The 22835-nt window shown below is 30.8% G+C and overlaps 1 protein-coding gene across 1 annotated transcript; it reads right to left on the bottom strand.

Moving 5' to 3' along the window:
* Positions 1-10095: 10095 nt before the first annotated feature.
* LOC116402105 (patatin-like protein 2) lies at positions 10096-12410 on the bottom strand. Its single transcript, XM_031881050.1, has 6 exons — positions 12191-12410; positions 11846-12027; positions 11387-11573; positions 11131-11292; positions 10588-10896; positions 10096-10491 (listed from the first exon to the last, which is right to left on the bottom strand). Exons 1-6 carry the CDS (start codon positions 12311-12313, stop codon positions 10267-10269), a joined length of 1188 nt encoding a protein of 395 aa, XP_031736910.1. The 5' UTR covers positions 12314-12410; the 3' UTR covers positions 10096-10266.
* Between the last annotated feature and the right edge of the window lie 10425 nt (positions 12411-22835).

Here is a 22835-nt window from a genome sequence, read left to right as displayed (position 1 = left end):
TTTTATTAAAATAGGCAATGTTTTATAAATATATAGTTCGGTAATTCTATTATTTCTGTTTTCTTGTTCGGTTGTTTCTTTAAAGGTTTAGGTAATCTAATTTTGAAGCTTTGGCAGGTACATAAAATATATATGTATTACTTTATTGCCTCCTGGATTAGTGAGAGATTTCTTACACAAATTTTATTGATCTTAGGCAATCCGAGATTTAATAATACAACTTAAACTCACACATTTAATTATTTAATTAGATGTGTTTTCTATTTTCCTTCAACTAATTAGGGAAGAGGGAAGTGATTTAATAATGTGTGTACATAAGTAGTTTAATATATATGCTAGTACTTATAAAATTACCATTGACTGAAAGTCAATTAAATAGTATATAATTTTATATTCTCACTGCTGGACTGAAAAGTTCTCAAAATGAGGAAAAAACTAAAGCTTCTGCACGCCAGTCTTCCAACCTACCAACTCTCTGTCTTCAAAGCTCCGACGACATTTTATAAATAGATTAAAAATATCTGGAAAAAGTTCCTCTGGGATTCAAATATGGACAATCCAAGCTCAACTGTCTCTCACCTTAGCTATTGTCAATTGGGATATATCGTAACAAGCCCAAAAGAAAAAGGAGGTTTGGGTATATCAAAACTTAAAACTACAAACCACGTGCTTTTATGCAAATGGCTTTGGTGATATCTGCGCCATGGAGGAAAATTAATTATTAGTGCCAAGTACACCACCTCTGTTGTAGGGGACTTTCCCTTATCAAGAAAGCACTACAGTCAAAAGGCCCCTTGGATGTCTATAATTAAAAACAAATCATGGTTTGAAAGTAACTTCAAGTGGCAAATAAGCAACGAAGAAGGAATCTCTTTCTGGCATGGAAGGTGGAATGAGAAAAGTCCTCTACTCATATCCTATCCGGGACTTTTTGCTTTATCCAATTCAAATGATATCTATGTCAACTAACCCTGGAACCAAATCTTAAATGATTGGAATATCAAGCCTAGAATATCTCTCAATGAAAGGGAGAGTACTCTATGGAACAACATAAAGCCTCTACTACCAACTCCCAATCCTCAAAGAGGTATTAGCACATCAACATGGAGTTTAAATGGAAACAAATGTTATACCACCGCTTCTGCTAAAAAGGCTTTGCAAGATGATCATTGTTCGCACGAGATTTCCAGGGAAATTTATTTCGTGGTCTTGAACTTTTGTGTTGATGTTGTATTTTTGTTGATTTGATGCAATGTGGTTCTATCTCTACAATTTGATCCTCTGATTCTCTCTCGACTGAATGCATATGCTTGATTTGGAGGAAGCGGGGCACGTGATGTTCTTGAAGTTGGAGTCTTGGAAGAAAGTTTGTCTCTTAAAAAGAGCTGATCTTCGAGGGAAGTTGGAGGAAACGGAGCACAAAGAAGCTTCAATCTTCGAGGATGATCGACTTCAGGAGTTAGGGAGTCTTCTAACTCTTGGAAAAATTCTCTCTAGACCTTCTAGAGTCAAATTTTCAACTCTTACAAATGAAGAGAACTCCTCTATTTATAGACTTCACTGGCGAGCTTTATGGGCTTGAACTTAGTTAGTCAATGGACCAGACCCATGAACTCAACCACATGGATTTAGGTTATATTTGGGCTCACTTAAGCTTATTTTTGGGCTTAATTGAACTTAGTCCAAGTCAATAATATTTAATTGAACCAAAATGATTAACTTAATCCAACGATTAAAATAAAAACATGTGGCATTATTAGAATTGGCTAGTTTATGTTTTCAATTCTTTAATTTGGGCACATGTCAATTTTAATTAGTCTTAAATTTAATTATTTGCATTTTTATTTTTTCATCATTAATTTAATAAATTATGTGGCAATTTGTGATTGGTTTCAAAATTTCTTATTCAACAATCATCGTGATCACATCAATTCTCTCAAGAAAACCTTCAAATCTTTGAAATCATATGGTCTTCAACTATGCCCAAAAAAATGCAAATACTTTTTATGGGCAGTCATTCCCAGAAAAATCAACACAATGGATGTTATTAAAAAGAAGTATCCATCTTTATACCTCAACCCAAACAGATGTACTCTGCAATGCCAACAACGAAGACTTCAACCATCTACTTCTGGATTGCAAGGTCACAAAGTCAATTTGGAACAAATTAGTGGGAGCTATCGAGGATTCAATAAACATTGATAACCTAAATACCCTAAGTAGATCTCTTAGCAAGCTGAAACAAATAAACAGAAGAAATGTCACTTGTTTTAGTTGCTGCCTCTACTGTGAATAGTATGGATAGAAAGAAACAATAGAATTTTTAAGGAAAAATCAAAATCTATTGTAAACATATGGGAAGATATGTGTAACCTGATAGGGTTCTGGTCTAAACACCATTCAACATGTAAAACCACTATGATGCTAGTATCATTTCTCTTTAACTTTAGAACTTTGTTAGATTAGGTTGATTTAGGCTTCACTCTAGGCTTTCAACCTTGTAACTAATCTCTTTGTTAATAGATAAAGACTATCATTCTAGGTTCACCCTAGTTTGATGGGTTCAGTTTCTTCAAAAAAAAAGGAGAAAAGAAAAGCAAAGCCATTCATAAAGGTATTCTCGTTATTGAAATGGACCAACATAAACTAAAATAATCTTTATCTCAATCCAAATTGATCTGTTATGTGTAAGAATGGTAACAAGACATCTGATCACTTATTCTTCACTTTCCCCACAATCCAATCTCTCTTTCAAATAAGGTGGAGTTCTCTTATTGGTTGGTCTAATCAATATCTTTGCCTATAAAAAGACCTTTGTTGCTCACATTAGTTCAATAAATATCAAAGATCAGAGAGGGATGATTCGTTTTAATATATTGGTGGCTATCATTTGGGTTGTTTAGGTTGTGGGAGGAGTTGTGTACAGTCTTCACTTCTTATTCTTCTTCTTTTGTGATCATTTGTGTCTGAAACTTTCTCGCCATCGTTTTAAGTTTATCATTCAATCATTTAAATTTGAAAATTATCTTTTCATTGTGTTTAAAATGAATTACACGATCGTTCAGAAGAAGATTATAACAGAGGAAGCATAATTTGGGAGAAAAACTTACTGACGGCAGTAAATTCCTTTATTTCTGTATGTGAAAAATATTTACATCAACCAAGCTTGGTATTTATAGATGCTTGGCAACAACTAATAACTGTCTAACAGATTAACTAATACAACTAATAATTGTCTAACATATTAACTAATACAACTAATACAACAGAAAATAACAGTCTAACTACTTTTATTGTTAATACTCCCCCTCAAGTTGGACGATGAATGTCTTTCATTCCCAACTTGGATATATGTCTGTTTAAGGTAGATGAAGGTAGTGCTTTAGTGAACATATCAGCTAGTTGTAGGCTAGTGTTGATAGGTAAAACCTTTAGAAATCCTTCAACTATATTTTGTCTCGAACAAAATGACAATCAATTTCTATGTGTTTTGTCCGTTCATGAAATGTCGGATTCGAAGCAATAGCAATGACTGCTTGATTATCACAGAAAACAGTGGTTGGCATCAAGGTCTTTACTTTAAAATCAGTAAGGAGCTGTGTGATCCATACTAGCTCACTAGTGACTGATGCTAAGGCTCTATATTCAGCTTCTGCAGAGGACCTTGAGACGGTTGGTTGTTTCTTAGATTTCCAGGAGATGATGGAATCACCTAGGAAGATACAGAACCCTGTGACTGATCTTCTAGTGTCATGGCACGATCCCCAATCAGCATCAACGAAGGCTTTTAAGTGAAACGAATCAATAGGTTTTATTAAAACACCTTGTCCTGGGGAACCTTTGAGGTACTTCAATAGGTGATGAGCAGCATCTAGGTGATGTTTAGTAGGTTTGTGCAGAAATTGGCTTAAGCGGTGAACAGAGAAGCAAATATCAGGTATGGATATTTGTAAGTATATCAGTTTGCCAATTAATCTTCTATAGCAAGTGGCGTCTTCCTCAGTTAGTTGTTCTCCTTCATATTTACATAGCTTCAGATTAGGATCCATAGGTACTACAACTGGTTTAGAATCAAGAAAACCAGTATCTTCTAGGATTTGAAGACAATATTTTCTTTGGGAGAGCATAAGTCCTCATTCAGATCTTGATAATTCTAGACCCAAGAAGTATCTTGCTTGCCCTAGGTCCTTTAATTTGAAGTGTGCCTTCAAAGAATCTTTGACTGAGTTGATATTCGAAGGAGATGGTCCTGTTAGTAATATGTCATCAACATATACTAATAATGCTACAAAGGTGCTTCCATTCCCCTTAGTAAATAAGGAGTAATCAGCCTTGGATTGGATGAAACCATGTGAGGATATTGCTGCTGCAAATTTTAGGAACCATTGCCTTGATGCTTGTTTAAGACCGTAAATGGACTTATTTAGTTTACAAGCCAATTTCTCTCCTTTGTCTGGTACTTGAGAGGTTTGATAACCCAATGGTAGGGTCATGTGCACTTCTTCAAATAAGTCTCCATTGAGGAAGACATTATTTATGTCCATTTGGCTAATGGACCAATTATAGGATGTGGCAAGAGCTAAGAATATCTTCACAGTGCTTATTTTCGCCACTGGTGAAAAGATATCCAAAAAATCAATTCCCTCTTGTTGGTTATAGCCCTTTGCTACAAGTCTTGTCTTGTATCTATCAATGGTACCATCCGGTTTGCACTTTACTTTGTACACCCATTTGCTACCAACGGTGTGATGATCCTTTGGAATGGATACAATTGTCCATGTATTGGTTCTTTCCATGGCTTCTATTTCCTCAGCCATAGCTTTTCTCCAAGTCTGATGTTTCACAGCTTGGTGATAATATGTGGGTTCATAGATGGAGGTAACATTGAACATATAGTTCTTATGGTGTTGGGAATAGGCATTATAGGAGAGATATTGGTTAAGGGGAAAGGGAGTTGAATTTTGGGAGGTGAGGTTGCAATGGAAGTCTTTTAGGTAAGATGGTGGGTGGTGTGGTCGGGAGGATTTTCTGGTCATAATGGGAATTGGTTCTTGGTCAGTGTTACTAGTTTCTTCTGAGTTACTGACATGTGGATTTTGATCATCAACACCGTGGCTGTCTTCAGGGCTATCCTCTGTCGTAGGTCTTGCATCAATACTATCTTCCTTTTCTAGGCAATCAAATAGAGGGCATGGTATGACGAATTGCTCAAGGAAGTCATGGGAGATCGGAATGTCCTTTTCTTTGATAGAATGAAAGGGAAATAGTTCTTCAAAGAATAGGACATCCCTAGATATAAAGAACTTTCTCTTGGCTATGTCATATAATTTGTATCCTTTTATGCCTGGTGGGAACCCCATAAAAACACAAGGTTGTGCTCTAGGATCAAACTTAGATCTGTTTACTGAGGGGTAGAGGCATAGGCAAGACACCCGAAGGTCTTAATGATGTTGTAATCTGCTTTCTTCTTTAATAGAACAGCAAAGGGAGTGTTATTTGATAGTAATACCATAGGCGTTCTGTTGATCAAGTATGCAGCACTCAGAACACATTCTCCCCAAAAGATAAAAGGAACCTTTGATTGGAACATCAATGCTCTTGCTACGTTAAGAAGGTGTTGGTGTTTTCTTTCCACTACTGAATTTTGTTGAGGAGTGTAAGCACACGAGAATTGATGAGTTGTTCCAGTTTTGGCAAAAAGATCCCTGAAATTCAACTCAGGAGCATTGTCAGATCGAAAGACCTTGATGACTTTTGAAAATTGGGTTTCAATTAACTTGAAAAATCTAGGAATAACTTGTAGGATATCACTCTTATGTTTCAAAAGATATACCCAAGTGTATCTAGATTTATCATCTACAATGGTGGCAAAATATGAATGACCAGCATGTGTTGGGGTTTTGAAAGGACCCCATATGTCACAATGTATAAGATCAAATATATTTTCAGCAATGTTATTCAATATAGGAAAAGAGAGACGTCTTTGTTTAGCTAAGGGACAAATATGGCAGACTTCTTTACAATTTGGAAAGTCAGAAATTTCTATCATCTTAGCTAACTCCTTTATTCTGCTGATAGAGGGATGTCCCATCCGTTTATGCCACATAGAGGCCGAGACTTTACACATTAGTGCAGTGTGCTGAATGCAATTAACTCTTTCATTTTTCATTCTGAGTAGGTAGAGCCCATTAGTTAATTCAGCCTTCCCAATCGTTTTCAAAAGCCACTTGTCCTGAATAAGACAATTAGAATCAGCAAAAATGATATGGCAAATTTGTCATCCTTGAGGAGAGTACTTACTGACAGCAGGTTATACTTGAAGTCAGGAATATAAAGTACATCTTTCAGGACTAGATCATTTGATATGAAAACATCTCCTATATGCTCAACCTTTAGACGAGTCTTAGTGGGCAAAATAACAAACATATTCTGGGCGCTATAGAGATTTGTAAACATAAACTTGTCATGGCAAATATGTGAGGAAGCACCAGAGTCAATGATCCATGTTAAGGGATCATTGAGTGAGTTAGAGAGGCAAGTACCTGCTATGTGTGTAGTCTCATTTTTGAAATTCTCACCATTTTGAGGTGTGTTGAGATGAGTTTGAAGCATGCCCAGAAGCTGTGTATATTGATCACTGTTGAGACTAGCAAAAAAGGCAGATTGATTCCTCTTAGAAACTTCTGTCACTTTGTCATTTCCATCTTGGATTGTGTTGTTCTGTCTTTGATGGACAGAATTATTGTTGTTGGCAAGTCTATGTCCGGGTGGGTAGCCATGTAACTTGTAGCATTTGTCAGCAGTGTGTCCTTTATAGCCACAGTTGGAGCATATAGGTCTTGTATCTTTCTTCTTGGATTTATCAGAAGAAAATCTTCTTTCAGAGTTAGCCATCAATGTGATGCTCTCAATGGAGGGTGAAGATCCAATGGATCTTTGTCTTTCTTCTTGGATGATTAGAGAAAAGACTCTATTTATGGGAGGTAAAGGATCAATCAACAAAATTTGGGCTCTAATTTGCGAATAGGATTCATTTAATCCCATGAGAAAGGTCATTACGAATTCTGCATTCAAGAAATCGATCATTTTCTTTGATCCTTCACAAGTGCATTCATCCATAGGACGATATTCCACAAGTTCCTGCCATATAGTGGTGATTTTTGCATAGTATATTTCAACTGATAAACTTCCTTGTGTAGTGGTTACTAGGTCCTTTCGTAACTGGTATATGTGAGGTCCATTGGACTGTTTATACCTTTCTTTCAATTCATCCCACATCTCCTTTACGTTTCCATTATAAACGAGGCTTGCTGCTATCTCTTTTGAAATAGAGTTGATAATCCAAGAAGCTATCACATCATTGTTGCATTTCCAAGCGGATAATAGATTACTTTCTGAAGGTTTCTTGATCAGGCCGGTGATGAACCCAACTTTGTTCTTTCCAGATAAGGCCAGCATCATTGCTCTACTCCATGATGTAGTTATTCGATCCTGCCAATGGTGTAGAAACAAGGTTGGTGGTTGGAGTGATGGAATGATGAAGCATGAAGGGATTTAGTTGGGCGTCAAGATCAGAAGAGGTAATCGGAACTGAGTAGTTGGAGCTGCCGGACGTCGAACTCTCAGGTGTCGTCATTACTGTAGACTGCACGAGGGTAAAGGACGTTCGAGTTTTATTCTGCAACTCTTCTTTGCGGAAATAGCTCTGATACCATAACAGAGGAAGCAGAATTTGGGAGAAAAACTTACTGACTGCAGTAAATTCTTTTATTTCTGTATGTGAAAAATATTTACATCAACCAAGCTTGGTATTTATAGATGCTTGGCAACAACTAATAACTGTCTAACAGATTAACTAATACAACAGAAAATAACAGTCTAACTACTTTTATTGTTAATAGATTACTCTCGCACGTGTAACCAATTAATTGTGTGTTGATTGAGATATTTTTTATATTTCATATTGTGGGCCTATGACTTTTTTCCTTTTTCAAAATTTTTCTATTAAATATTTTATCGGTTTGTTTTAGAGGCATTTTTAAAAATAGCAAAATAAATTAAAATATTTATAAGCTATAACAAAATATTGAATTCTATCAATCATAGTCACTATCAATCAATGCCACTGATAGAAGCATATTAGTGGCTATCAACGTCTATTATTGATAAAATCTAAAATTTTTGTTATATGCTGTAAATATTTGGTCAAATTGGTTATTTTTGACAATTCCCCTTTTGTTTTATTTTTTGAAAAAGCCCTAAATATCATTTGCTAAAATTAAATTCAAGTTTTTATTTTTTTTCTTTCTTTCTTTTTTTAGAAGAGTTACATGCAAGTCAGTATAACGGTAACTTCTTAGCTTTGAACTACTCCTATGGATGATTTGCCAACCGTTGCTAAGCACAGAAGTCTCAATGCTCCATGGAGGTCCATCTGCAAGGGTTCAAACTGGTGTAAATCTCAATTGGGTTGGAAATTAAGCAATGGCAGGATGTTATCGTTTTGGCACAGAAACTGGAGCATTTATAGTCCTCTTTACACATATCCCTTTCTAGATTATATGCTCTCTCAACTCAGCAAAATGGCACCCTCAGGGATACATGGAACTCTGTAACTAATGGGTGGGATTTACACCATAGAAGAACTCTGAGAGACAGAGAAGCATTACTGTGGAGAAACATCAAAGAAAACCTCTCTTCCCTTGCGAATAACAATCAAATTAATAGATTGTTCCATTTGAAAGCTCAATAGTAATGGTAGATTGTCTGTTCAATCTGTCATCCTTGCTACAAATCTCACATGTGTGTGGACATCCAAGAGACAGAGATGCATCTTCTACAAATCTCCACAAACCACCTCTTCCTCCACTGCCTCTTTGTCAAATCTTCATTGAGCAAAGTTAAGGATCTCACAGGTTGGACAAATAATGCATTAAGTCTAAGAGACCTTTGCAAACACATCTTTTAATAAACATCAAGACTCAAAAGGGTGTGATTTTTTTCAACCTCTTGGTGGCCTAATATGTGTTTGCAAATATTCTCCGAAAGACTAATAGAAAAAATGCCTAATATATATAGATATATAAACTTTCAATTTAATATCTAAAATGTTCATGTATTAAAATATTGTGTTAGATAAAAAAATATATATTTTTTTTTTCTTTCTAATTGAACCTCAAAATAAAAAAGAAAAAAAATTAAACCTTACAATTTAATTTTGTATTCAATTATCTTCTTTTTAAATAAATGTTTGGTATACTATAATTTAGACGCACAAATCGAAATGTTAGTGCTTTAGTATCTATATTTTTTAAAACTCTACAACTCTATGTGAAACAAACTTAGACATTAATAGCTAACACATTTTAACTTGAATAAGAAGTTTACATGAAAGTCTGAATTTTTCACTATTAGTATGCCACTCAGTTTGGTTTATTTTAATGATATTATATGATTTGAATATTATATGGATGCATCTAAAATTTTATTTTTACTAACTAAATTGTGCCTCCCTACCATTGGTTGCCACTGAGAATAGATTTTTAACCTAAGAAAAAAACTAAAAAGCGATTTACAACTAAACATTAGTCTCTCTCTTCTTTCACCATCAATCTCTTCTCTATCATCTTTTCTCCTAAAAAACAAAATTTACAACTCAAAATAAGGATGAGATTTACAAGTATATTAAAATAGATTGTCATTTCTTGGGAATGACTTGTCACGGTATAAGAAATAACTTGTCAAAAAGATGTCTCTTTCTTTCTCTTCAATATGTGGGAAGCACTTTGTCACATCAAATGTCTTATAACCCAAGTGGTAGGACATGTATATTAAAACCTTTATGTGGACTTGTAAAAAGTATTTTAAATTGTTAAAACATTTTTGCCCACACATAATAGTGTTGTTATCCATCTAGCTGGATTGGCAGGGCTCTGTGTACCAAACTAGTCTAGATTTCAACTAATCCAAATTCAAATATTCACTTGTCCTTTACTTATTTTGTCCACATTTTTACGTGCATTCTAGAAAAGTTTCTACCAGACCACCCAACAATCGATTAAAACTAGAAAGGGTGGAATATAAAAAAGAAAGGAAAACAATAACATGGTGTAAAAAAATTATTATTAATAGTTTTACAATTTATTGGACTAAAGTATGAAATAATGCTTAAAAGAAGTGACGCATCATCTATGGAAGACAGAAAAAAGGGGTTGAAGATGAAAACAAGAAAGAAGCATAAATTGATGAAATGGGAATTAGATAGCTTCAAGGGCTCAATCGTAGTTTCCTCTCATCAGACAACATTTGAGCAAATTCTGCAAGTGCTTTTTCATTAGTTCCTTCTCCATCAAGTGCCTCAAACTTTCCAGATTCCAAATTTACCCTTGATAATGGTTTCTTCAGTAAACTCTCTCCAACCTCAATGAGCTTTAATAAGTTTTGTTGGGTTGCAATATCCACGGACGAAACATCACCACTCAATGTGTCATCCTGTTTGAAGATATCACACAATATATCCTTATCAAAAACATGCTGATTTTATTTAATTATAATTAACGGAGATCATAGTTTAAAATTATTGTATACCTGAATACGAAGATAATTTCTATCATTATGTTCAGATTGGAAGATGCTAGAAATATGATAATCCACCATATCTGCACTTGCATCACTAAAAATATCAACAATTGGTGTTGCTCCTCTATGATAGATCCAACCAAGCATACCCCATTTGGAAGACATAGCTGCACTATACTTCTCATCATTTTTAGCCACACCAGTTCCTAAAGAAAGAATCAACATCCTTTTTGCTTCCATGGGTTTTATTTTCAGAAGTTCACTTCTTTTTCTCAAGATGCTCATCTCTTTTGTCACATGAGTCAATGCAGCCAATGTCTAAACAATCAACCATCACACACACACACACACACATATATTAGTTAAACATCCACCAAAACGAGTCTTAAACCACCAATAATTCAGTCCAGAAGCTTAAGCTTCATGAGTAAAAAGACAAATTTAACAAATTAAGCTTTATGAGAAAAAAGACAAATTTAACAAATTAAGCTTTATGAGTAAAAAGACAAATTTAACAAATTATCTAATATGGGGAAGGAAGGTCGATCTTACTGGATTATTTGCAGCAACTCCACCATCAACCATATCGAAGTTACGAGTATTTCCCTTAGAGTCCTTAGTTTGAAATTCATGACCAGGTAAGAAAGTGGGAGCGGCGGAGGTACTGATACAAACATCAGCCAGTTTTGGATTCTTTAACGCATCCCATTTTGCCTGAATAATTAATTCCTCCGATTTATTAATTATTGAAAAAAAATTAAAGGAATATAAACTGTTTATCAAATCGTTTTTAATTAAATTTTCATACATCGAGTGTGCTGAAAATCACAGGTTGAAGAAGCTTAATGTCGAAAGCAGGAATAATGACTTGCGTTAGTGTTTCCTTAAGTGTTATATCTCGAAGCAATCTGTTTATCAATGATCTCAAGTATTTGCCATCGTACTTTGGGCCCATAACTTTTCCAAACATATTCACCGCAGAACTTAAGAAATGACTGTTTTCACACCACAAAACATCAATATCAGCAAACGAAAACGGTAAGACCAGAATAACCGCACATCTGTATGGTGAACATTATTTCAAAACTTGCAATTTATTATATTTTCTATTTTATTTTTACTATTTTCTTCTCATTCTTAAACTAAAATAGTTTACCCTATGCATACAAATTATAATCACTTAAATATAATATTTTAGGAGGCTATAATAATTTATTTCTTACAGAGGAAAGCTTTTGACAATTGAAAAGAGGAGAAAACTACTGACTTTCGTTGAGGGAAGATTTTTGGTCCATGTTCGATGTAGAAGCGGGTTAAATCTTTTGCAGCGTACAAAGGTCGATTATTCTCGTTAGGAGCTGTAAGCATGGAAGTAACCAAACCACCTGTGCTTGTACCAGCAATTACATCAAAGTAATCTGCTACTCTTGCATCTGGTCCATCCAATTCCTAACCAAATCGTTCGTCCAATCAATAAAAACCAAAAAATTTCTTACAAATTCGTAAAGAGTTTGAGTATAGACGAGTAATACTTTCACTAATTTAAGTCAACCTTTAGTTTTGAAAGAAAAATAAAGTACTATATAAGTATATATATATATATCATTATTACCTGAAGTTTAGACTCGAGAAAAGCTAGAATAGTTCCGGGAATGATGCCTCTAATGCCACCACCATCTATACTTAAAATTGTTATCTTCTTTCCCTTCTCAAATTTAGCAAACTTGTCTTCCATAATGTTTATTTGTAAACAGAAAGGATGGGTCTAGGAGGAAGAAGAGAGAAAGATAATAGTAAGTTGCTTTTGCAAATTGAGTTGTTTGGGATTATGTGTCCCCAAAGAGGTCTTTTATAACCAAAAGAAACTCTCAACTATATTATTTATTTTAATTATTATGTTTCACGTGCTCCTAATATTTAATTTTATCGCCATAGCCAAAAATAATGTCTTCGATCCGATCCCCACTTGCTTATCCAAAATTTGCTTCACATTTAATCTGTTCCAACAATATTTAATTTTTTTAAAAAAAGAAAATAAACGTCATGATTGATGGTTCTTACCAATTATTTGAGTTTAGTAAACTATCATTTATTTTCTCGTACGTTCAATTTTAGTCTCTATATTAATCAAATCATCATTATTCATCACTTCTTCATCTGGATCATTGATCCCCAATTTTTTTATCACTGATTTTAATCGTTTTAGTCACTATTCATTGTGGGTTTTGGTAACCTCATTCAGAAGATTATTATTGTAACACTGATTTTAATTTATGCTGTAATTTCTTGTTTTTGTTTTTGATTGTCTTACTTTGGTACTGCTACTTAAGGTTTTGTTGGTATGGAATTAATATGGATAATATTTATTAATAAAGTTATTCTCGTTAATAAAGATATTATATCGGTTGTGGTTGTGGTTGTGGTTGTGGTTGTTTTCTCTTAAAGTTGGTTAATATTTATTAATAAATATATGATTGATATTTAATAATAAATTGAGGGAATTAACTTTTGTTTTTGTTACGACGTGTGACCTAAAAAATATAAGCTTGTGGCCGTGTGATATTGTTGTGGTTTGAAGACAGAAGTGTGAGCAAACGTGCATCAAGATATTTATGTGTTGAGAAAGCCTTTTACAAAGTACTCATGGTGTGATGTTGAATACTTTGGCATTGTGAGTCAATTGGTTGAGAAGATCCGTGCAAGTTAGAGGAGCCTAACATTAAAGATTATTATGAGAAGTCTCTCACAAGGGGGAGCCTGCACATTGAGACGTAAAGGTGAAGCATGAAACATACGATCTAAACGAATTATATTTGTTCACATATTAAGTAGTTTAAGAAAGCCTAAACGTTTATTTGGAAAAGTCATATGATTAAGATATTTGATTCTTGATAAGTTATGTACTTGTGATCCTTTTCAATCTTTATAAAATAATCATTTCAATTGGACTAAAGATTTTTAGGTGTAGATTCTGTGTCATGGAATTGAGTTACAAAATTTGATGTATTATCTATGGTTTATGTGTTTTCATATTCATTGTTTCCATAAGTAAGTATGTGTTTTCACAGGTACAACTATATATTTCATTCAACGCACAAGGAGCTTAACCTTGTGGCTCTAGACTCTCTAAAACTGAGGAGACTTTGAAGTGTTAACAATGACATGCATGGCAGATCAACTCAAGACAAAGAGGCCAATAAGGAATTATTTGATTTTCAGCTCTCAATCTAGACAGTGCAATTGAGAATCGTGAAGGCACCAATCCAATGTGAACAACCTTGAGCTATCAGGCAAAGAGATAGCAAAGAACAACCTTGAGCTATCAGGCAAAGAGATAGCAAAGAAACCAACTCTTGTGAGTAACTACAGCAACTAACTTATCCTGTCAATTCGTATAAATGTACACCCTTCTTCCTCAACAACCATTCATTAGAAATTTTATAAAGAATTCTCAATCTTAAAATTCTACGGTTTTGAAAAGTCAATCTAAATACCAAAAATATTGAGAGTGACAGAGGAAATTAAAAACACAGAATAAACATGTGGAAGAGATCAGTATGGAAGGTGGAGAATAAAGATAAAGAGATCACTTTATGCATATTTTGTTTATGCATTTTTTTCAGAATATAATAAGTCAATTACCCTTTTAATTTGTATCTAATAAGTTTTAATAACGTATTCAAAATGTATTTTTTTCTAACAATTCCTAGTTGATATATTCAATCATCTCTTAGATATAAAATTAATTTTATTTTACATAATCTAAAATGTAAATTTTCTATTTAATTGATATGTGTGAATAAAATGTGGAAAAGGTGAAGAATTCTTCAAAATTTATAAATTTATTGTTGTACTAGACAAGAAAAATGATGATTTAATGAAAAATGGAATGAAGGCGAAGAAAATGGAAGAATTATGGAGAAAATGAATGGGAAATGGAAAGTGATGATAAGAACTAAATACATAGAATTATTGATTAAGTTTTGGCCGTCCATTTTTTGTAGGGTTTGGTCTATCAATTTTTCTCACGTTTTCCCCGTTCTCATCAATATCTATATAATTAATTAACTGACAACTTTGTCATTTTCCATTTTAATTCATTACACCTTTATTCTCATTTTCATATGAAATAAATTAATACTTTAAAATTCAATACATTCAATTTATGAATTATTAATTAAGTTGGTAATGTAATTTAATTTATTCAAAAAAAACTTTTCAAGTTCCCTTTCAACAGGGTGACATTAGATAGGTCAATAATTGATGTCAAATTAAATTAGTCATCTTGTATTTAACAAAGGTGTAAACGAGTAGGATTGAGTTAGGTTCTTTGGGGACATTCCCAATCCAATTCATACTTTTGGGTTGGTTGGATTGACAACCCAAATAACTTAAATAATATTCCTAACTCAACCCATAAAATATAGGTTAGATTGAGTTGGGTTGTGGAGTCGTATTGTTTTATAAACTCTTAAAAGACTGAGAGGTATGAGATGAGAAGTCGAGCCAAGAAAAAGAGAGTGGGCTAGAGAGATATGAGGCTTGGCTTAAATTTACTATTTACTTAAATTAATAATAAAATATAATATAAACATAAATATAGAAAAATAAAAATTAATATATATAGAAATTTTTTTAAAAAATGGCAAATTTGACTAAACATTTATAACCTATAGCAAATTATGACTAGTATCATGTATAGAATCTAAAATTTTAATATATAAATATATTTTTAATTTATCTAAAAAAATTTAATTTATTTTGTTAAATGCATCATTCATATATATATATATATTAATTCGAGTTAGATTGTGTTGAACCGAATTTTTCAACACTCAACCTGAGATCCAACCCAACTAAAAAAAATTTATCCGACCAAACCCAAATTTTAAACTAACTCAATTCAACTCTTATAAATGGATTGAGTAGTCCAAATTATTTGAATTGTCTTCGTATTTAATTTACCATTATAGATTGAGATTTAATTAGAATGCAAACCTTTAATAATTAATATGATACAAATTTAATATATAAATTATATAAAACTTGTTGATACTTCTCACATTGCGACTCAATTCTATTTTATTTAATTTGATGATTTTAAGATTTGAAACTTTGAAGATTGAAGATAAAAAAAAAAGTTAATGAATTTTTTTTGTTTTTTTTTTTAAATTTTAGTGTTGTTTACTAAATATATAGGTGTGTGTGGTTTTCATTGCGATTGTTGCGTGTGGAAAAAGACGACTAACCCGAACTTCATTAAGACAAATTTTTGCTTCATCAAGTTAGTCTGTTGAAGGTAGTATGATTGTTGCCTTTTGATATATTAACACCAATGCAATAAATTATGAGTGATAAGAAATATGAATGAAGACCACATGATTGAGAAGTCAATCCATTAATTCAGGGAGAACCTAAACTTGTTTTTTAGAAGATTCACGTTTACCGTCAGGAGAGTTTGAGTTTATACATTTAAGTTGTAGAGATATTATTATTGTAGCTTTAGTATTAAATTAGACACATATCAATCTTAATAATATTTCTTATCTGAGCAAAAAAAAAACTCCCTACATGTAATCTGTAATCCGTATTTATCGAATTGAGTTATCAAACTCTTATGCGTTACTTGTTGCTTTCATGCTTTAGCTATTTCTGCAGTTAATAACTTTCATTGAGATATAACTAAAGATTATTTTGATCATATAACTTTTTTAAAAAAAATTAAACCTAAATTGAATTTGACCTAAGTTTTTGAGGTTTGAAACCAAATGTGTGTAAATTTCATCATCATCTCATCCAAAAGACCATCAATCATTTCAATGTAACCTTTCTTCTTTGGTACAAAACTCACATGCATTTGCTCCCACTCTCACACGCACCTTAACATTAACTACGTACGCCATAGTTGAACATATGAATAAAATTAATTTGGTTTTCCAAGTTCGATGTGTTCTTCACTATAAAGGACAAAATACAGACCCTTTAATGGAAGGATATATATCCTTTACCAGAAAGATAAATAACTAAAACGTGACCAAATGGTGGACTTGTGGATACAAAATGATAAATAACTTTCTTTTCTTTTCTTTATTAGAGTCTTTAAAATTCAATTTATTTTCACACAATATAGTTTCGTTTCGATCTTCTGGATAGGGTTGTTGCTTCCATAAAAAAAAAAAAATAGTTTGTTCTCTCTTTTTTTGAAGAATAATTACTCAAAAAATTAAATTTAAATGTTGGAGTGAGTAAAATGAAATAATGCAAATTCATCTAGTGTAATTTTCTGAATTTTTTTTAACAATATATATTTCAGTTTTGTGCTAAGGGCTACCTATAAATAAATAGTTGAAGAATCCATTTTCTTTGTTCATTAAAATTGCTTAATGGGTTGATATGTTAGCTTTATTTATTTTATAAATACATACATATTTTAGTTTTGTGTTAAAGGGAATAGCTCCATAAGTTACTTTTCAAATAAAAAGTTTCTACTCTAGTTAGATACGTGTGGTGCATGTCCAAAAATTTTATGGAAGTTGACATTGAAAAAGTTAAGGTATCGTCCGATAATCATTTGAATTTTTTTAGTAAGTTATTTGATAAAATTTTGTTTTATGTTTTTTATTTAAGATTTTAAAAGTTAAGTTTACAAACATATCTATCATCTTTAAATTCCATGCTTTGTCTACTTTTACTCATACTTTAAAAAATCAACCCAACTCTTACGCTGAACAAAAATGTAATACCACGGTAAGAAAATATGAGAACATAGATTTAATTGTAAAAAATAAATAAAATGATTATCGAGATGTGACCTTTTTTTTTTCAAAACTAATTAAGCATATTTGCTCGTTTTACAACCATTTCCTTTTATTCCTTCTTTCTTTCCTTTCTTTCTTCTTTCCTTTTTTTATTTTTTTGTTGTTTATGGTTTTTATTTTTTTTTCTTATTTATTTTAACTTATTTTTGTTGCATGTATAATAATTATTATCATGTAATATTAAATTTATGAATATTTCGTTTACACTTTGCAATATTACCACGGTATTTTATATCAATTAATTGTTTTTTTTCTTACATCATATTTATCTTTATATTCTACCATTCTAAAAAAAATCGACGATGAAATTAAAAATATATGAGAGTCCGTTATTTCTAAATTTTTGAGGTGAGAGAATCGTTTCTTTAGGAGTTCAAGATTCGATTTTCAGTATTTTTAAAAAAATAAAATCTTCTGTTACTTCTTAATTCGTTGTATAATATATTTGATTTCTTTGCTCATTATTTTCTATTGACCTAATTTTGAAGCCTTTCTTAAATTTTCTTTTTTAGCCGTTAAGAAATTTTTACTTTAAAATTATCCTATTTAATTTTTTAAAAAAGAGTTTAAAATATAAATTTATACTTCATAATCAACTTTTTTAATAACACACTTCTAATTCGCTAAAAAAAAATCCTATGATGGAATCTAGGAAATTTGGGAGTCTGATTTTCTAGAATTCTTAAGGTGAGTGATCAATATCTTTGGGAGTCCGAGATTTGATCCCAAGAAAAAATGAATTTAATCAATATTTTAAAAAAATATTTATTCGAAGACTAGTCCATGATACACTTTGAGAAATTGTAATGATTTCTCATTTTCTTAAGGTGAGATGTTTCCTTCAATATATAGTCTAACTAAGGAAATATTATTCAACTTATTTTATGAGATCATTGCTTCAATATTGGAGTAATGAGAGGTAAAATAAGACAATAATTTTAAAATAAAAAAAATATATTTTCAATTCGAGATTTGAAATTTGGTCACTGTTTTTCTAAATGGGTGTTGTGGGGTCCTAATACATTTTCCACACACAAATGACTCTCGAACTCAACTCTATTTTCCACATACCAGTTTTTAAAAATTGTTTACTTTATTTCGATGTCCAATCACATCGTAAAAAAATTTGTGGCGACTCCTATTTGTTTAAAAATCTAACTCTTTTGAGGACGTCAGCCGCTCCGCATCGTCTCAGGCATGTGGCGACAATAACAGAAATTTAATCAAAGACAGACTCCACCTAAATTTGTGTTTGAATCTATTTGAAGATAAACTCAGGCTCCCGTGAATTCATTGACCGTAGTCAACTATTTTAGTATTCTTTTATATTTCTTATCAACGGGTGCAACGTCACTTGCAGAACTTCAGTAATCCATCTTCATAAAGAAGGCAATGACTACCTTCCCAAATAATAATTCAAGAGAAAACTTCTCTGAAATTAATTTTCCATCAATGTGCACACAGATCTAAGCCCATAGCTTAGTTGTTTAAAGATCTCACTAATATATCTTCTCTTTAACTTTTTTATGCAAAGATATAGATAAAATATTTCTACTACGAAGGAAATTTTTTTATTTTTAAATAATATCTCTATCTTTAAGTAATATCCTTTATTTTAAATAACCACGTTAATAAAAAGAAATTTATTATTTTCTTTTGACAAAATTATCCAACATACATGAGTGATCTTACATTAATCTATTATATAAATTTAAAGTATTTATGCTAACACAACCAACCTAATTAAACAATTCGACAAAAATTTAAAAAATATTTCAAAGGTTTAAACCAACCTAAACGATTTATACTCTTTTGTGATCAAAGTCGGTTTGAACATTTACTAAACCAACCATAATCAATTCACTATCGGTTTGAAATTTTGGCCAGAAAATCGATTATGGCCAACGGATGCTCATCCTTAATCATGGGATCCTCAACATTTAATATTTTGTAATCAAGTTGAATGTACTAACATTTAGTTGAACTATATTTTTAAACATAAAATTGAATTGAAGGTTTATTGTTATTATCTAGCATGTAGAGTCGAGAAAAGCTAGAAAAGTTCAAGGAATAATGCCTCTAAGGTCACCACCATTATTGATGCTCAAAATTGTTATCCTCTTCCCCTTCACACAGTCATGAGATGCCATGTTGTGTTTCTAAATTGAAAAGGAAGAGAGAGTTTCTAAGAGGGAGGGAGAAAAAAGTGAACAATACGATGCTTTTGCAATTTGAGTTTTGGATTATGTGTAAGATTTCTTGTTTCCAAAGGGTCTTTTATATGGAAAAAAGACAAATCCAAAGTTTGAAATAAAATTAAGATTAAATTATGCACTCTTCTTTCATGTAAATATAGCAAATTATGCCTCATTACTTTGATAATTTTCCACTCTTCTTTTTATTTTATGTTTCACGTGATTCTTTCTTTTTTTAATTTTATCACCAAAATTATATTTCCCACTTGCCAGTTTGAAATTGGCTCTAATTTAATATTCTCAATCATTGAAGAAAATTATTCACATTTTCACATAATTAATTAATTGATTTGATGGAGTTGTCCACGTATAACAATCTCATCTAAAATATTCACAAATATAATACTATACAAAAAAAAATATTCAAATATAATTTTCAAATTAGGGACATTTTTAAAAAATAACAAACTAAATTAAAATATTTACAAATTGTTGCAAAAATTTTAGATTATATCCATGATAGTTCTATTATTGTAGCATTAAGTGACCATTAGGGATAGAATTTAAAATTTTTGCTATAAGTTATAAGTATTTTGTAAAATTTGCAATTTTTAAAAGTTTTCCTTTAAAGTTTATTACAAATAAAAATCTATCATTGATAGATCATGTAGTAATAAGGGTTTAGAAACGATAAATTTTGAGAAAATTGTGAAAAATAAAATATTTGATAAAATATATACAATTCATATAAAAATCAAGTGTAATTTTTTTTAATGGTTTTGTTCAAGTCAATTTTTTTTATTTTTGAAAAAACTCATAAATGTTGTTATTATGATAACTAGTAATTTTATTATAACACCAACCATTCATAAATCAACTCAATCTTTCCACACTTATATTACATCAAAATTATATCAAGTAACATTATATTTAAAATTTGTTTATACATTTATATAGTATATAAAGTCAAACTAAACCAACAACTAACATACATTGTATTAATTTTTCTTTTAACAATATTATTATTCTCATCGTCGAGGGGGAAAATAAGACATGTGATAGAAGTTTTTTTTATTTATTTTGCTAATATTTTTTATTTCTTTGTTTCTCAATTTTGTGATATATGACATGTGATAGAGGATTTTTTTTTTCTTTCTCACATCTCTAAAAGAAATGTCTCCTAAATTTGATTTTTAGGTGACTTTTTAAAAAACACACCAAAACGCGAAAATATAGAAGTCTATAAGCCCACGATATGAAATAATAAAAATACCCTACAACTAATTGATTACATATAGTATAAGAAAACAATCTTTTATCAAATCCCAATCCAGTCAATTTTGGTACATGATCTTATATTAAATCTAAACAATTGTTTGGTAAAAGAAAACAAGAAAAAAAATGACACAATAGTTGATAACAAAAAAAGAATTAGAAAAAAATATTGTCTTTATGAAAAAGATCACGCCAAAGATGAGAGTTATGATGAAGAAGGATAAATTCCAAAAAAGAAGATGAAGAAGTTCTGAAAGAACAAATATGAAATTTATAAAAGAAAATTCACCAAGTTATCGAGGGTTGATGAACTTTATTTTATTTTGTTACACAACCTAAAATATTTTCATTTTTGTTATATATATATATATATATATATATTATATATATAATATATATATATATATATATATTAACCTTTTTCTTAAAACAAATTTATTGTGTTTTTGTTGTTTCTATAATTATGTGAAATAACAAATTATGAAAATATTTATTAAAGAAGTAAGATAACTTTACATTTAGCTATATCTAAAGCAATTAACTACAGAAATAGTTAAAGCACAAAAGTGACAAATTACGCAGAAGACTTTGGTAACTCAATTCGACAAATACAACCTACGTTTGGGAGTTCATTTGCCTCGGATAAGAAACATTATTGAGATTCAAAAGTTTGTAACTTAACACTAAAGCTACTTTAATAAATTATCACCATAACTTAAAAATAAACTCAAGCTCACCTGAAAATAATCATGGATCTCTTGAAAGATAAGTTCAAGCTCTCCCTGAAATAGTTCTTTCAATTAAGTGATCTTCATTCATATTTTTTATCACTCACTTTTCATCACATATGTCAACTATCTTTAATGTAAATTCATATACTGAAAGACAACAACCATACCTTCAATAGGATTGAATCGAAACCTATCATCGTCAACCACTAATCGCAACTATGTATATACACACACTTGTAGATGTATATTTATTTTTACGAATGTATCTTCTCCAAATTATTCATTAACAAATACAAATCTACATTCCTAAAATATAGGTTTCAAATATTTGAATCCCAACAACATATTTCCATATAAAAAGAATTTTAAAAAAAAGGACAAAAATCTCAATATTTATAAAAATATACTAAAATTTTAAAATGATCAATAATAAACTTATATTAAAAATTTGCTTTTATAAATGTAGTTCACTAATTCTATTATTTCTCTTTTCTTGTTCGGTTGTTTCTTTAAAGGTATAGTTAATGTAATATTGAAGCTTTGTAATCTTTAAAGGTATATTTTTCACTAATTCTATTATGTGTTCCTTTATTGCCTCCTCGATTAGTGAGAGATTTATTACACAAATTTGATTGATCTTAGGCAATCCCAGATTCAATAATATAACTCAAACTCACACATTTAATAGATATGTTTCATATTTTCCTTCAACCAAGGGAAGAGGGAAGTCATTTAATAATATATAATTTTAGATTCTCTTTGGAGAAATGAATTAAAAAATTGAAAATATTTATAAAATAAAGTAAAAATAAATATTTAAAAACGAATCGTCAAATTTTAATGTGTTGTATAGAATTTGATTGATTTTGCAATATTCTATAAATAGATTAAATTTTTTTATGCTCCATCAGGTGAACTTTTAGTTTGAAAAATTGTTATAGAGAGCCATAAAAATAAAATTATATTTATAGAACATATAGTTCCATAAATTTTGCAAATAGTTTTAATACATTATTATTATTTAAAATAGCTCTTTAATTATTGAAAATTAAAATTAAGTATAATGATAGTTTAGATAAATGTAACAAAACCCTAAATATTTATGGTTCGTATAACAAAATAAGAAAAACTCATTATGTACAATTATTTTTTATAAATTTCATGTATCGTTGTTGGTTTTGAATATTAATATTGTGGGACGAGTTGTGCACTTCTTTACTTCTTATTCTTCTTCTTTT

Source organism: Cucumis sativus, chromosome 2 (genome assembly GCF_000004075.3).
Source record: "Cucumis sativus cultivar 9930 chromosome 2, Cucumber_9930_V3, whole genome shotgun sequence".
NCBI classification, from domain to species: domain Eukaryota; kingdom Viridiplantae; phylum Streptophyta; class Magnoliopsida; order Cucurbitales; family Cucurbitaceae; genus Cucumis; species Cucumis sativus.
The sequence above is the reverse complement of the archived record's forward strand: the minus strand, read 5'-3'. Positions and strand labels throughout refer to the sequence as shown.

What these genes read in the sequence shown, in the direction of transcription:
- LOC116402105 (XM_031881050.1), bottom strand. Translation starts at nt 12,313, where the DNA reads ATGGAAGACAAGTTTGCTAAATTTGAGAAGGGAAAGAAGATAACAATT. An exon ending in AAAATCTTCCCTCAACGAAA is followed by an intron (nt 11,574 to 11,845) that starts GTCAGTAGTTTT and finishes GTGTGAAAACAG; the next exon opens with TCATTTCTTAAGTTCTGCGG. An exon ending in TGATTTTCAGCACACTCGAT is followed by an intron (nt 11,293 to 11,386) that starts GTATGAAAATTT and finishes TTAATTATTCAG; the next exon opens with GCAAAATGGGATGCGTTAAA.